Genomic DNA, 16271 nt, shown 5'->3' on the forward strand with positions numbered 1-16271 from the left:
CTAAAGGGGCTGTAGTATTCCTTTTTGGTCATAAGGTAGAAAACCTACAACAACCAGAATGCACTGGGGCTGTTGCCTTCCTATGCCACTCTGAGGCTGCTCTTATTGGGCAGGCTTGACCAGACCATAGGACTATTTTGGATAATGAATGAGGACGGGGTTGCTCGGGAGTCAATTTCTCCAACTCCTATAGTGAGTCAGAGCAACTAATGTTGGGGAAACTGCTTGTTTTCTCAGGATCCTGAAATATGTCCCTGTGGCCCAAAGCTTTGGTGTAACGTTACACCCGCTTGTGCCACCTCTTCTATAGATTCATCTACTTTATCCAAAACAAACTGGCCTCAGAGATTTCCTGGCTATCCCCGGCACAGGGGATGGGCGTAAATAAAATCGCTAGTACAATTTGTAGTTCCAACCTTCCAGCCTTAGAGTTGGCAAAAGTCCGCCATATGGCGAACAACGCGGGGGAGCTCTGGATGCAGGCAGCGGACACGGACGTCAAAAATTGTTCATTAGCATATACTACCCACACTGTTATGATACAAAGCTGGTTGAAAACGAGCAAAGTTCCCCTTTAATGGACAGTGAGCGCAAAAATGACAAGTGAGGAACAACAATAAAACGAAAAACAGGGTGGAAGAGCCAGAGTGCTTCCTCCTCATCACCCAGTAGGAGTAGCAATCTAAAAATAAACCTGCAAGGACACCATATGCTCTTCTATTCCTCGACTGCTCTTCCTTTTCCCTCTCTTGTACTCTACCCTGCTCCACCATCTCTGATTTTCCCTTTGCTTTTTTTTTCTCTTCTTCTGTGGTATTTTTCTTTCCTTACGGTACCCTGACTCACCAGAGGTTGCGCCACATAACAACGCCGGCACCATCCGCTGCTAACAAGCTAAAATTGATCTCCCTTCATTGTCAGCTGCTGAAATGACAGCTACTTTGAATGCACAATTGAATAACAGGATTGAACATCGATGATAAACCGCTCTGCCAATCGACGTCAGGGAGCCCAGCTTTCTCCTACAACCATCGATCAAATCGGCTGATTAATGTCTAGACCGTCCCAGCATCCCCTCCATCAGCCAATCATCACTCTGTTATGGAGTGCCCCACCAACCCGGCACCCGCCGTCTAATACCAATACCTGGAAACATAAATTCTCTGCCTATTTTTCGTCCTGGTGACGGCGTGTTTTTCTAACCTCTGTGGCTCATTTTGGGGGCAAGGGTGAAGAACATAATAAAGCCCCTGGAATCTCTCATTTCCTGTGTGTAGGTCTAGCTCGCATGCCGTGTTGTTACATAGTTTTCACTGATATTACTGGAGGCTGGATGTTCTTGAAGACATACCATGCCTTATAAGTCACCCTCGGGTGAAAGTGGGTGTTTGTGTACAGTCATGGTATGCAGTGACGGTGATAAAACTTGTATTTTTTTTCTTGGTGCCAAGCTTTTTTTTTTTTTTTTTTTTGTAAAATCCAATCAGCCTCAGTGTGACTGAAAGTCTAAATGGAATCGGTCTTATCTCTTCCTGTGCGAATCGCTTTGATTTTTCACAAAGAAAAACACGGCGGCGTCAGCCCACAAAGATGACCTTGTGATAAAGCGCAGATGAGTGTTTGCTTGTTCGCCTTTTTTGTTGTTGTTGCCTTTTGCAAATGCACTCCCTTTCAAAAGTGGTCGTGGCACGTCGAGATCTGTTGAAAACTCAATCTAATCATCTCCATCTCCAGTTCTTTTCCTTCTTCTCCAATTCTCTCTCCTTTCTGCCTTCCAGCACTCTGCCTCCCCATTCGACTTTTTTTTTTCATGACGTTGCATGCAATCATATTTCATCCTCATTCTCTCCTTGCATAATTTTCCTTTCCAACCTATTCTCTCCCGCATTGTAACCTGCAGTGTTCGGTCTTTAATTCTTCTATCCATCCCTCCATCTATTCATCCATCAGGCTCCCAAGCCCAACAGTCGAGCAGTGGAGCAGCTGCCGGAGCTCCAGGACCACTTCTCTGTGTTTTGGCCGGAGGGTTGTTGCACTGTGAATGGGAATACTGGCAGATCACCCACCCCCCTCACGCTGCTTCCCTGTTGTCTTTCACTGTGCATCATACTGGCTACGATAACACTGGGAGCTATTGTTGTGCAAGCCTCAACACAGTAATGTGTCAATTCTCAGAAAGATAAAATTGAAAAGAGTGAGAGAAAAAGAAAAAAAAAAACAGATCCAAAGACCGACCAAGTCAGTCAGTGTGTTTCTTTATAATACAACTTTGACCTTCTTGGACAGCTCAAAGGCAAGAGGGAAAAGAAGTGAACAGTTTAAGGTGCAAACAGGTTTGAGATTACACAGCAGTGTTGTTATCTACCTCCAGGAGGGATACACAACAGTTCATAACATCCTGAACGATGCTCAATTACACATCATCCATGTACAATACCGTATACTGCCAGGTTGTATATATCCAGTATACTTTTTTTCCCTATCAGAGGAAATTAATTGTTCACGCTTGCAAAGAGTTATAGAGAACTGATATGATACAAACAGTTTCCTGATGATGGAATCAAACTTCAAAACAAACAACAACAGTGAATTAGAGAGCCACTGTTGGAAAGGTTTGTTCATTTAATTGTTAACACAGACACAGCACAGAGGAGAGTTAATGTTTAGTGTGAAGCCGAGGTGATAACACAGGCCTGACTGAAGCTGCACGTGACAATTACTTCCCTGGAGTTTCCTTATCTTTCTCAGTCAAGCGGCAACCAGCCGTTACATCACCCATTAGTTTGTGAGCTGATTTTCTGAAGCCTCGAGTTCAGCTATCGCCATCTTGCTATTGTGGAGGCAGAAGGGACCGTATTTGGACGAGCAGGGGAGGACTGAGGGGTGAAACTGACGACACCGCAGACCTGTCAATCAAACAGGCATGCCCCCAAACATACTGTTGTTTGAGACCTAATATCTAAGTAATGATGGAGGTGTTTTCAGATGGACTGCCTGAAAACTAATAAGAAAGAGTGACTTCAGTGAATGACACCATTATGACTTGTGGAAAAAATGTATCGACTTTGTATTTCATAAGAGAAGTTGAATAGAAGTCTTTGGAGCCACAGCCTTTCTGGAGCCGGCCCCTAGTGGCCCTCGGTGGTGTTACATTTGAAAGCACTTCTGCATTGGCCTTACTTTTCAGACCCAAAACAACATTTTGCCAAAAATAGCTCTGATCAGATGCTATTTTCTTGATCTTGATGCTCAGCTGGTCGTGCCTTTTTTTTCTGTTTAATTTTGTATACATCACATACTGCCTCTCCTATATGATAAAAGCATCCAATCAAATATGCACAGAAAGCCGCTGCTGCACGCGGTGTATCAAAGTCTCTTAGAATGCCATTAGTTAATCCTAATAAGTACATCATTCTGCTGTGTGTGCTAAAAATCCCACTGAATGCAACTTTTGAGTAATCCCCTATTCTCAAATGCCTGAGTTGCAGTGTGAGCCAAGGTGCAGACAAAACAGTGTGTTTGTGTGTGTGTGTGTGTGTGTGTGTGTGTGTGTGTGTGTGTGTGTGTGTGTGTGTGTGTGTGTGTGTGTGTGTGTGTGTGTGTGTGTGTGTGTGAGTACTTCAACACGTGTATGCCAGTGTTTATCTCCATGCAGAAAGAGATTAATCCTCCAGCGTGCATCTGTGACGTCATCATCCAAAACAACAACAATAACATCTCTGGTGCTATGCTGGCAACAGTCGCCGTGACGACTGATCCTTCATGACAACAGTGCACGGGTGGGGATTAGGTACGACAGGCACGGGCACCTTACCGGACAGCAGCTCATCTCCGGTGTGTGTGTGTGTGTGTGTGTGCATGTGTGTTTGTGACGTTAAAAGTCAATAAAAAACAAAGACACAGGAGACTAAAGAAATAGAGCTGATAGAGAAAAGAAAAGCCAGACATCATGTGCTGCTCTGAGCTAAAATTGCATCATTCCCAGCTGTTCCCAACAAAGCATGGATACAGAAAGAGAGAGAACATGGATGATAGATGGATTACAAATCCATCAAACAACATGTAATGGAAATATATGGAATTATCCATCTCTGCTCTGCCAATATCTAGATTAAACTAAACATCTACATGCATGTATTTATTAAATTATTGTATAATTATTGCATTTCAGAGATGTAAAAAAAAAAAAAAAAAATTATTTAGGTTTGCATCTTTGAACTTTGGACATGTGGAAGATCGGATTCGGATGCTTAACAGTCAAACGATGAGCATGTTAGGAGGAAAAAAAAAAATTCTTGGACATGTGCTTATATAAACTGAATGTATAGATCCCATTCAGACACACAAGTTAGAAGAAAATGGCATCATAATCTAGAAAGCATGCCTTCTTTATGGCCACGTTCATTCACACAACAGCACTGAAAACAAAAGCAGGCCCCTCGTTCATTTGAGTGGGAACACAGCACAGACACAGAGGGAGCACCAGCGCAGGACGCTCCATTAAAGACAGCAACTTTTATCACAGTGTCCTGAATGTCACCCAGAAAGAAAATCTAATACGTGCAAGAGCACATGAGGACAAACTTTCAGAGATTACTCTGTGGCTCAGATGGTAGAGTGGGTTGAACACTAATCGGAAGGTTGGTGGTTCAATCCCCAGCTCCTCCTGTCCACGTGCCTAAGTGTCCTTGAGCAAGACACTGAACCCTAAGTTGCTCCCGATGGTGTACCATCGGTGTGTGAATGTGCTCCTGATGGCAGCACCTTGCATGGTGATCTGTCTCATTAGTGTGTGAATGGGAAAACTATGTTAAAGCACTGAGACCGAAAGGTGATAAAGTGCAATACAAGTACAGACCATTTACCATTTGTTTTACCCTCCATGCATTTATGTGCCACAACTGCGATCATTAGCTTTGTGTCTTAGTTTGTGCTTTGTCCTCTTTGTCCTCTCTCGTCCTGCACCTTTCTGCAAATATCTCTGGCTCTGAGCTGCATTTTTCCATTTGAGGTTACTGGAGACACCCACCTCTCCGATTTAATTGTTTGTTGTCTCTCTATGCTGTTCTTTTCTTTCTCCGCTCTCCCCTTCACCCCAACTGGTCGAGGCAGATGGCCGCCCACCTGACTCTGGTTCTGTCGGAGGTTTCTTCCTGTTAAAAGGGAGTTTTTTTTCCCACCCACTGTTATCAATTGTTGACATATAGATAAAACTGAATTGAATAACATTACAAACCTTTGTGCAGTTTTTTTGGCCTCTGATAAGGTCATGAAACTGGAGGCACTCAAACTGTTTTTTTGTAGACTTAGTTTTGTCATTTTTGCTTCCATTAGACAGAAAGGACATTGAACTTGTGTTTTACTGTACGTGCCCCTCAACTCTTCAGCTGTTGGGATGCCAAACACAAAACACAGGGCTGTTTATGCTTGGAATTACCGCTAATGCTTCACAATCTTCTCACAGTCACAGGTTGTGTTTTGGTAAGGCTGTTAAACGGCTTTGCAGTAAAGTCTGATATTGGCAAGTCAGTGACATCCGTTCTCAAATGGATCCAAGTGCAGTTTAAATGATTACAAATACAGTTGGTCTGAAATCACAGTGCTAAGTGTGTGGTTTCACATAAATATATTATTATAAAAGATTGTTATCTTATTATATAAGTATCAATGTTTAAGGATTCCTTTCCTGTTTCATTTATTTTTTGTTGTTGAACTGTATCATGTATTTTTACTCTGATATTTTTTTTGCTCTGAAATGTTTGTTTTATTACTTATTTTGTAAAAAAAAAAAAAAAAAAAATTGAAATAAGAATTACATTTAATTGAAGAACTCGGGCTTCATGTTTTATAAACCAGGAATAAAACCTGTGATATATTTTTTTATTGCACCGTTACAAAATTTTCAGTTTTACAAACAGCTAAAATACAACAGCATGTACCAAAATGCACACAAATACACACACACACACACACACACACACACACACACACACACACACACACACACACACACACACACACACACACACACACACACACACACACACACACACACACACACACACACACACACAGTCTTGACACCACAGAGTTATAAACTGGCAAAAGGCTTCGTTTCCAGAGATAAAGAGTTCAGATTTGAACGTGTTCACTCGATGAAGCAAGTCTGACTCTATACTGAGAGTATATGAGAGTAGCAATATTGCATCCTAATCTATATTTTGTCACGACATATTAATCTTATCTCTGCTCCACTTTTTTCAAAGTCTGCACATGTTGCAAAGAAACAGGACTATGTTTAATTATTAGTAGTAACATTGGTGTTTCTACTTCCAGCACGATTATCTTACAGGTTATTTGTCTTGGCCGGCCAAAAGCTACATACCGCCTGATAGGCTCTGCTGCTGTGCCAAGACGAAAAAACGAGCTGGCAGGAATACAGACTGGAGTACCTGATATTTGGCAGAGTGATTGTTAAATTTCAGGATCTTCAGTCTCAGCACAAAACACTGGTCGCTGGCAGCGTGGAGTCGTTTCTGCCTTCAGAAAGTCGTCTCAGTGAGGCGGCTGGTCATCATGCAGGAGTCCCCAGCCACCCCCCACCCCATCCCATCCACTCCCACCTCCTCAACCCCATCCACTACCACCCCCCACCACCATCACACTTCCCCTCAAGCCCCCCCACCTCCCACCCACCCACCTCCATCCATCCCACACCACAGCGAGCAGGCAGAATTCAGCCCAGCGCATGTCCGCATTTCGCAATAAAGCCAGCTGGAGAGCGTGTATTAGAACTGCATGCATTATGGGATGTTTTCACAGAAGTATGGGCCACAGCAGGGCTGTATTAATATTGCATTGAGGGGTAGAGCATAGTGTGTGTGTGTGTGTGTGTGTGTGTGTGTGTGTGTGTGTGTGTGTGTGTGTGTGTGTGTGTGTGTGTGTGTGTGTGTGTGTGTGTGTGTGTGTGTGTGTGTGTGTGTGTGTGTGTGTGTGTGTTGAAGGCAGTGAATCATAGCCTTCAATGGCAGCTGCTTCTCCTTCCTCCAAGGTGCGACAGCAGTCATGACAACACTGTGCATGTGTGTGCGTGTGTGTATCTTCACCTTCACATGTGCACATACGGTATGTGTGTTGATGTATTTATGATATTAGTGAATGCTGCAGAATAAAACTGTTAACTCGAGGTTAATTCGATCCCATCAGTTGTTATATTGAATGAAAGACATCGAACTAAAGCTGTAAATAAAGCCGTTCACTACATGTTATTTAAGCCTACAAACGCCCCCCCCCCCCCCCCACCCACCCGCTCCTGCTTGAAATTCAGTCTTCAGCAGTGACTTCCTCACTTCTATTTCCGATGCGCAGCTCTCTCCAGCTCCCACTCATCTCCTCTGCTCTCCTCTCTCCACTTTCCTCTTCAAATGTTTTCTTTACTTCGCTGTGCGGCTCTTTCAGTCTTTCCCTCCACGTCTGTCTCTCTTGTGAGCTCTTGAACCTCCAATATTTGTCTAGATATACTCCACCATTCTCTCTCATCCTCTCTTTCGCTCTGTCATCTCCGCCACCTTCCTGCTCGTAAACTCATCGGGTTTTGTGTGTCTTCCGTCTGTGTCTCTCTTTCTTGTCTCTCGCTCAGTCGTCTCTGTCTTTGTTTTGTCTTTGTTTTGACTCGTGACTCTGTAACAGCTCCTCTTGAGTTGTCTCTGTGGACCGCGGGGCTGGATTGCTCCTTAGATTTAATGAGGAACTGAAAGCATTCAACTTTTAGAGTCCCAGAGACAAATTGTAAATTACCCTCGAAACCTTTTTGCTTTGATTTGCTTTGCTCTTGTTTAACTCTACTTGTATTAAACCTCTTTTACAGCCATTTCTCTCCATCTTCGATGCTTCCCTACAATCTCTTTGTCTTGTTTACGCTCGCTGAAGGATGCACGGGGTTCAGAGGTCGACCTGTGAGCTCAGTCGGCGGGCCTCTGCCTGCCACGGACTCACAAACGTGCCTACAGACAAGCGGAGATCTGACGGAGCCTCAGCACAACACTAAACAGCACCGCAGCTGCTCAACATGCAACCCACACAACAAAATGACATGCGCTAAAGGCAGCCTGACAAGCTGCAAGGCTCCGAGGGCAAGTATTCCGCTAGGTCACGGGCTGGAGGTCAGCGTAGAGCGAGAGGTGATACGACTACTGGAGTTCAAGAGGGAAGATATCTGCTTTCAGAGCGAGAGGTCTGAGCAAGGCTCGGAAAATCAGAGTTAAATCGCAGCAGAAAGCAGCGGTCAACTGACCAGCACAACCAACATCCAGCAGGCATCCCGCTGCCACACATCAGGTCTGCTAGCAGAACATCAGGATTCTGTGGTTCAGCCAGAGCAGATGTGCTGCACATAATAAAATATCTTCTGCGTCCATATGTGCTATTGCTGTAAATATTTTTAAAAAACAACATTTTTTTACCACTCGAGATAAGAAAAGTGTAGTTTCATATACAGTCAAGCTTAAATGCGCAATTTAAAGCAAAGAACATGCAGTGAAATCCACAACAGCAGTGTAGAATATGTGACAAATACTTTTCACTGACTTCTTTAGAGACCTGACATTTACAGTTTGGAAAATAATACCAACGTGTTTGACCTGTCTGTGTTGTATCACGATGCATTGATAACATGATTCCATTTCTCAGCGATGAGTGTACAGTAGAAATTTACTATTTCAGTTTCTGTAATGACATCAAACCTGGTGATAAACGATGATACCCGACTCATGAGAGTGTAAATTGCGGCTGAAAGCTTGGAAAAAGGTTGTAAGTGGTCTGTTGGGGTTATTTTGTCACAAATACTACAAACAAAATCACTTCTGTTTCTTCTTGAGTTTCCACATAAAGGCACCAGTGAGGTGATTTTTTTTTTTGAAGCTCATACTGTGTCTCTCAGGCCGGTATGAGCAGACTCACATTCACTTAGTGAATATACGAGTCAGGTCATAGTCCATAGAGGATTAATTCCAGTCGTTGCATGCTACTTGCCGTAGACCTCGGGTTCATTTTGAAACTATTGGAGCAGCCTTTAACCAATCAGCATTGACCATCAGAAGGCGCGTAGTGTGCTCCCAAACTTACAAAGCTTTAAACGACAGAGAACTTTCCCCAATGAGAAGCAGAGTACAGCGCCTTGTTGGTAAATGTCCACTGCATGGCCAAAATGCAGACACTGTTACTTACTCTGGCTTCAAATTCTCAGTATTTTCTGACATTTCTAAACCTGTTTGTATCACTTCATCTAGTTCTGCCACCGCCACCATTGCTGGAGCTACATTTCAAAGCAAACATTTGACCCTCACTGGTCGCTGATTTTTTCCAGCTTTTATAGATCGCCGATAAAACAAGTCACAGCATATTATCATACATGGCATTAGACCTAAATATTAATGTCAATGTTCAACAGGACACATACTGTATATATCGATCCCGCACGTGTTGGCTGACTGTTGCATGATTATTCATCGATCTGTGCTGTGTCATCATAAACTTTCCCGATAATACTTAGTTCTTACCGTCATGGTTGGGGTTTCCCAGCGTCCACGGCTCATCTGAGTCAAAGTGCGTGTCGCCTCCTATTCCCGGCCCTGGAAAGTAGGCATGGGCCAGGAAGCCCCCCTCGCCGTCGAAGGGCGAGCTGTCGCCGTGGAAACCTGAAGCGAAGATGATGGTGATGTCCACGTCTTTCTTGGTCCTCTCCAGCTCGCTATAGGGCAAGGCCTCGAAGCGCAGCGGCGTCACGTTCTGCCACACGTCGAAGGCTCGCCGGATGGCGTCGTGGGTCTCCTCGGCACCGACTTTGGGCGTCACGTTCTTTATGCTGCGGAGACACGAGATAAAACGGGGGGACAAAGTTAGACTGGGAGAATCCTGGCAAGTCTTTGTAAACATTTCACACAACCAGATAATTTTCTCTTATCATCATGCTCTAGTAGGCCTCAAATCAGGGGTTCTCCTTCAGCTGTCTGGATGAGCAAATCCATTGTAAATTGGTCTGATAAGACTTGCGGGTGCTCCGGGCGTTTGGTAAAACCCTTCAAGTGTCTTCTTATCCTGTTGGTTGACCACTCAGAGGAAAACTTAAAGAACAGAATCTAATTCGGGAAAGTAAATAGTATCCAACTCCTCTGAAGCGTGAGATATGGCGAGATAGAAAACAATAGTCAGTTTAGCAGTGCATGTCAATCTGTGATCCCACCCCCCACCAAAAAAAACCCAAAAAACGATCACGTTTTCCCTGCATGCTGCCATTTCACACTCATCCTGTTCCCCAACAGAGAGCTAAATGGAGCGATTTGTGAGAGAAAACAGCTGAGTCCTCTCCTGCCGGCTTTGAGTTGCTGCAGGTGTGGAGAGGACGGGACAATTTCCTGCCTCTGGAATTTATTTTCTAATTAAGGATTATCAACAGCCCACTGCCTGCTGAGAGCCCCAGTCTGGTTTGGGCAATCAGGAAAAACCTCTCTCCACTTTATTCGCTCCGAAAATATCTCAGTGTCACGCTCTATTAAAATTTGGTTTGTCTCCAAGGATAGACAGATAGGTGTAGTTTACATCCTCCAACTTCCGACACTTGTAAACACACGATGCTCTGTGTGTTATTACGCTGCTGATAGTGCAGTGTTTGAGTTGGGTGTAAAGGTGGTTGGCTGATCAGTTGATAAGTGCAGTGTGTAAATAAATTGTGCAGCAAAAAGTAGCGCTGTGCCCATTTATCTGTTTTTCTTTTCTTCAAGTCTTCTTGTTCATGTGCGTTAATTTTTATTCAAGATTGGCCCGTTTTCTCCTCCTCCTCCTTCCCCCCTCCTCCCTCCTCCTCCCTGTCACCTCTGTGTACCCTCCGTCACCTCCTCGCCTCTGTTCCTGTTTTCATTTCACTCCTTCACAGTGTCTGTGTTTGGCTGTCATGCTGTCATTTTCCATAATAGGAATAAATATTATCAGAACGTCTGGCTGCTGCTGTTTCCAGGCACATTTATGTACACTGCATATTTATAATGCATGTAAGCTCAGATTCATTATTAAATCTATCTACTCTTTCAAGACCGACTCGCTGACAGCCGTCGACCACTTCAGCAGAGATGTGTTTGCTATAATTACGCTCTCACAAGTTTCTGAAAAACTTTCTCTCTCAGCTAATGATTCATGTTTTGTCAGAACTGCACACACACACACACACACACACACACACACACACACACACACACACACACACACACACACACACACACACACACACACACACACACACACACACACACACACACACACACACACACACACACACACGTTTGTCTTTCTATCCTTGTGGAGACACATTGAAACAGTGTCTTCCTTGGCCACCTAACCCTAACTTTAAGTGACTTACCCCAACCGCTGGCCTAAACCTAATTCTAGACTCAACTCCAAAACCAAGTTTTAACTCTCAAATTGACCTTTAAATTTGAGACGAGATGAAGTACACGTCATTTTAAAATACAGATCCCAGAAACCAGACATCGGGAATGTAAAGAAGCAGGTAAGAAGTCTTTGTTTGGGCCAGTTGATGATCATTTGATATTCTTGCATGTTTTATGAACCCCAAACATTTGTCTGAAATGTTTTTGCTTTCCTACATTTACAGCTGCATATCATTCAGCAACTCTTGATACAGTTACCAACAGCGTGGCTTCCATACCGTTTCCTGAGCGATTTTTTTTTTTTTTACACCAACTTTAGAAAATTCATTTTAAGAAAAAGAACAGTACATTAGGTTAGGGTACAAAACTTTAGTTTTCATGCACGTTAGAGGGGGAGAGTGTAAGCTAGACTGTTTACAATAAACAAAGACGCCGTATCGAAATATGGTACCAAATGAAAAGGCATTTCTTTGATGGTAGACAGTATGAAAACAGTTTGGTTGATGCCATAAAGGTTCCCACCCTCTGCATCTGCATTGATAGGAACTCCATCACACGTTATCACTTGCTCTGTCTGTCTGCTGCGTAGTGACAATATTCATTAGCAGCATTAACTGCTAACAAGCTGTCAAGTAGCTGCCATGTATTAATACGGCAGGTGAAATTGTCACTAATGTTTCATTACACTGCTGGCAGACGAGCATAAATTATCACTATTTTAATTTGTAGTTAGCATTCTAGGGCTGAAAATGGTTTGAGGCGGTATTGTGTCCATTTCAGTCACAGCATGTTAGCTGAAACCCTGTAATGGACATATGCTGTCAACAACAAACCCTAACTCTTCTCAAAGCAGCTTTGTCAGAGAACAACTGATCAGCTGGTCCACGAGCTGAAAGCAGCAACATCCCCATTCAGACGTTTGTCTTAAGTGATACAAAATTGTGATGAATAACAGCCTGAAAATTGCGCTCGTCCTAAATTGTCCTTCAGTAAGTGTGAATAATGCACGCGACTCAAGATGGGTGCTGACAAGCGCTCAAATTATAGAAACAATCTTGAATATCAATTGAAGAGGCATTAGTGCACTGCTTGGCTGTTGAGTAAGCAAACTGTCTGTGCCTGATTGAGACCACTTAAGGAGGCAGCACGAATGGCTGCTTTGTCTTTTGAACGGCTGATGTCGAGCAGATAGAAGTACGAGCACACAAGGAAAGAATATTTTCATCAAATCAGTATCATCTGACCTAGAGAGTGTCCAGGGCTGCAAACGTCTTCCCTGAGATTTAAAATGAAGAAAACCCACTGCAGCACCTCCAGGGCTCTCCACGAATACATGCCCTTGTCCTGCTCCATCTGAAAGGCCTCACCAACAACTGCGCGGCAACTCGAGGAATAAAAAGATGGTTTAATTTGAGTTTATGACCCATCTCGCCAGACGTGCGTCCTATTATAAGGGCAGGGCGGATAAAGACAGAGACGCATGCGGCGAGAAGCTGCAAAACAACAACTGAAAAGAACCACAGCCTGCTCTGAGGCCATATCAGATATTAAAGTCCGTGTGGCGAGGTGATAATGATTCCAGATGCAACTCATGTGCTGTTATAGTACCTGCATGCAGGGAGCACAGTAGGGATGCCAAAGCTAATTAGTGCCTCCCCACAGCAAGTACGGTATGTGGCTACATGGAAACCAGCACACACCAGGGGCGGTCATGCATTTGTTACACTTTCCAAATGCCAGCGTTGTTTTTTAACAATTATTTTAAAAGCTGAAACGCTTGAAAAAGAAAGACGGAGGTATTTCAGGGAGAAAGAGTGAGAAGACATCTTCTATTTTGTTTACAGTTTTCTAGTATTCCAACTGAGACAGGAGGGAAAATTTAGATTCAGCATTTAACGCTGACTCGACTTCAAGCTTTAACTTAAAGCACACTTAACAGATGAAAAAATGTTGCTGCTGTTGACCTGAAGTGAGTTTATTTTGGGGTGATATAAAGTTGCAGCTTGGCGATTTAACCTGTAGTCCACTTATTTAATCCTAAATGATCATATAGGTGTTAAAATCTTCAATCAAAGCACATTTCCACCCTAGTTTGTGAGCCACTTAACAATGTGATGTCACCAGCACGGTGAAGAAGATTCGGTAGCACAACAAAATACTTTTAACCAAGGCAAGGAATAAGATGCGTTTTATTTTTGTGGGAATTGAAAGATTCCAAGCATGAATATATATTTGTGTATATATATATATATATATATAACTCTGGCAGTCAGGGGTTACTTAGCAGCTGTACCTTAAAGCAGCTGTGCAAACAACCCAGTGTCATGGAAGCATTTTAGCACATTTTAATCATTTCTGCTAATTATAATTTTGTGATTTCATTTTTGTAGCTTTGTAAATGTTGAGATCTGAAAACAGGACAAAAAAAAAAAAACACGACACAGAAACACAGGTGGTCAGGCAGGCAGAAAAGTTATAAGTAAACATCAAATAATGTTGAGGAGAAAACCAAGCTGAATGACAAAATGATCACTGGTTCATATATTCTCGTTGTATATATTCATGTTTTGAGGCCACACATTTGTGCAATGACGGGTTATTAGCAACACTTAAGGTGTGTGCACTTTACCTGCAAATAAAATGGCTTAGATACTCTCACACTGTTGGCTTGTGGATGTTGTGATAGAAAGGATAATGATTCATAGCTCGAAGTAACTTGTCAATGTTATGATAAATGATGGCTAAAAATGAAAAATAAAAATAGAAGATCTAAGCTGTAATAAATCACTCTAAAATTCAGCATAATTATTTCAACCTTAGATGAAGTTCCCCACGTGCAGTAAAGATGCTGCTTCTTCCCAAGACAGGAAATTCTTTCACACTTTGATTCCAGCCAAGACAGCACATCTCTTATTATTGGTCACACTTTGATACTTTCATTATATTTGATAATTTGGTGGTGAGTCGTACAGCTACATGAATAAGCTGCATACTGTAACTACCACTGCACCAATCTGAGATAAAAAGAGCAGCTGCAGGCACATCTGACTACTGACTGGAGGCCAAGCACACATCACATCCATGTACAACACACACACACACACACACACACACACACACACACACACACACACACACACACACACACACACACACACACACGTGCACACATACATGTGCACACACTCTGAAAATGCTCCCTTCACCATTACATAACCCTAATCTGTCAGAGAGCACCCTCTGCCTTCCACCGGGGTTTCCTCCTCTCCTCTCAGCTCATCGCTTTCTCTCTGCAGCTGCTTCTTCCTCCTCACTCTGCTCCCTCCTCATCCTCACCTATCCGCTCCTCCACTCTTCATCAAGCCCGCTCATTTGCTTCTTTTCACAGCGGCGCCGTCACAGATGAACACTGATTTGCAACCCGGTCCCAGTGTCGTTTTTTAAGGAGAGAAATGTACATGCATGAATGTGGACAGTTATTCCATCAGTGATACACAGTCCTATACTTCAGCGGTGGGTCACTGATCAATATAGATTATATTTAGCATGTAATGCTGCTTACATATATCCCCAGACCAGAGCAAAAACGCAAAAAAAACAAGCACACTTCTTCAGGATTACCCAGTGAAACATGAAGCCGGAGGCGAGTTACAGTATACCACAAATAAAACATTACAGAATCTGGGCTGCTGACCTCACTAAATGAACACAGCCTTATTATATAACCGCTGCATGTTGTCCTATACATTATTACTCATGTAACTTGATGTCAGAAGATGGGCTTTGTGAATTATGAAATTTGTGATGAGGTCAGTGGCGCATGGGTGCATCCTACATGTACACTCTTTTCCCATTTGTGCTGCATGTTCTGTCGGGGATAAAGCTGCTTCTTCTGCACTGGGAGGTTTTAAGAACACGGCCGTTGTTATGTGTAATGTGATGGTGGCTTTAAGCGACGTGGAAATTTAGCTGACCTTTTTAGTTTCATAGCATAGTGTCTGTCATGTAATTAAGTTCAAATATTATCGATATTATTGTGTTGCTATACGGGGGAAAATGTTTAATCTTAAAAGTCTCCAGACAGACACAGAAGCGCCGTCCAGTCAAAAGTAAGAACTAATCACATCTGCTGGAGCCGGCGAAGTATTTTTCTGTCTCTTAATGAAAAGGTCAGTGACACTGGTTCCTCCCTGAAGCCCTGTTTGTATGTGTGTGTGTGTGTGTGTGTGTGTGTGTGTGTGTGTGTGTGTGTGTGTGTGTGTGTGTGTGTGTGTGTGTGTGTGTGTGTGTGTGTGTGTGTGTGTGTGTGTGTGTGTAGATATCAGTAGGTTTGTACTGGGTGTCTTCAAAAGCTCCCTTGATGTGGACAGTCAGTGTTGTGGTTCCCAGAGTTTCCAAAATTAGAAACAGAAAATTCAGGCCCCTCTTCTGTGGAACCAGCTCCCAGTTCGGATTGGAGGGGCTGGTCAGGTGACCTTGAACCACCCCTTAGTTAGGCTGTTATTTATTTATTGTATTGTTTATTTTGCAGGGACAATGCACACCAATCAACAGTAAAACTGTAAGTAAGCCAGAGTAAGCCAGAGAGGCTAATTTTCATCTGTTGTCCCCGTTATAGACCTCGGCTGCTGGGGGATCTCATGATGCACTGAGCTCCTTTCCTCTCTCTTTCACTCCCTATGCACTCATATGCCACCATTACATCTCATTAACTTCATGCTTTCTCTCTCCCATAGTTTTTGCTTATTGTTTCTCCACACAGTTCCGTCGCTCGCGGAGTTTCTGTGCTTTCTTTTGCCGATATCCCTGGCCCTCAAGCTGCATGTCTCT

The 16271-nt window shown here is 43.2% G+C and overlaps 1 protein-coding gene across 2 annotated transcripts in view; it reads right to left on the minus strand.

The window, feature by feature from the left end:
• Nucleotides 1-16271, minus strand: part of LOC138620584 (matrix metalloproteinase-16-like) — a 76132-nt gene that overhangs the window by 38893 nt on the left and 20968 nt on the right. For both annotated transcript variants that reach the window (XM_069697926.1, XM_069697925.1), the window contains one exon: nt 9558-9862. In XM_069697926.1, the coding sequence (XP_069554027.1) occupies nt 9558-9862 (305 nt within the window). The remainder of the gene's footprint in view (nt 1-9557; nt 9863-16271) is intronic.

This window comes from Brachyistius frenatus, unplaced genomic scaffold (genome assembly GCF_029030835.1).
Source record: "Brachyistius frenatus isolate BFR_SWC_R1_liver_20210118 unplaced genomic scaffold, ASM2903083v1 Contig_25, whole genome shotgun sequence".
Lineage (NCBI taxonomy): Eukaryota > Metazoa > Chordata > Actinopteri > Embiotocidae > Brachyistius > Brachyistius frenatus.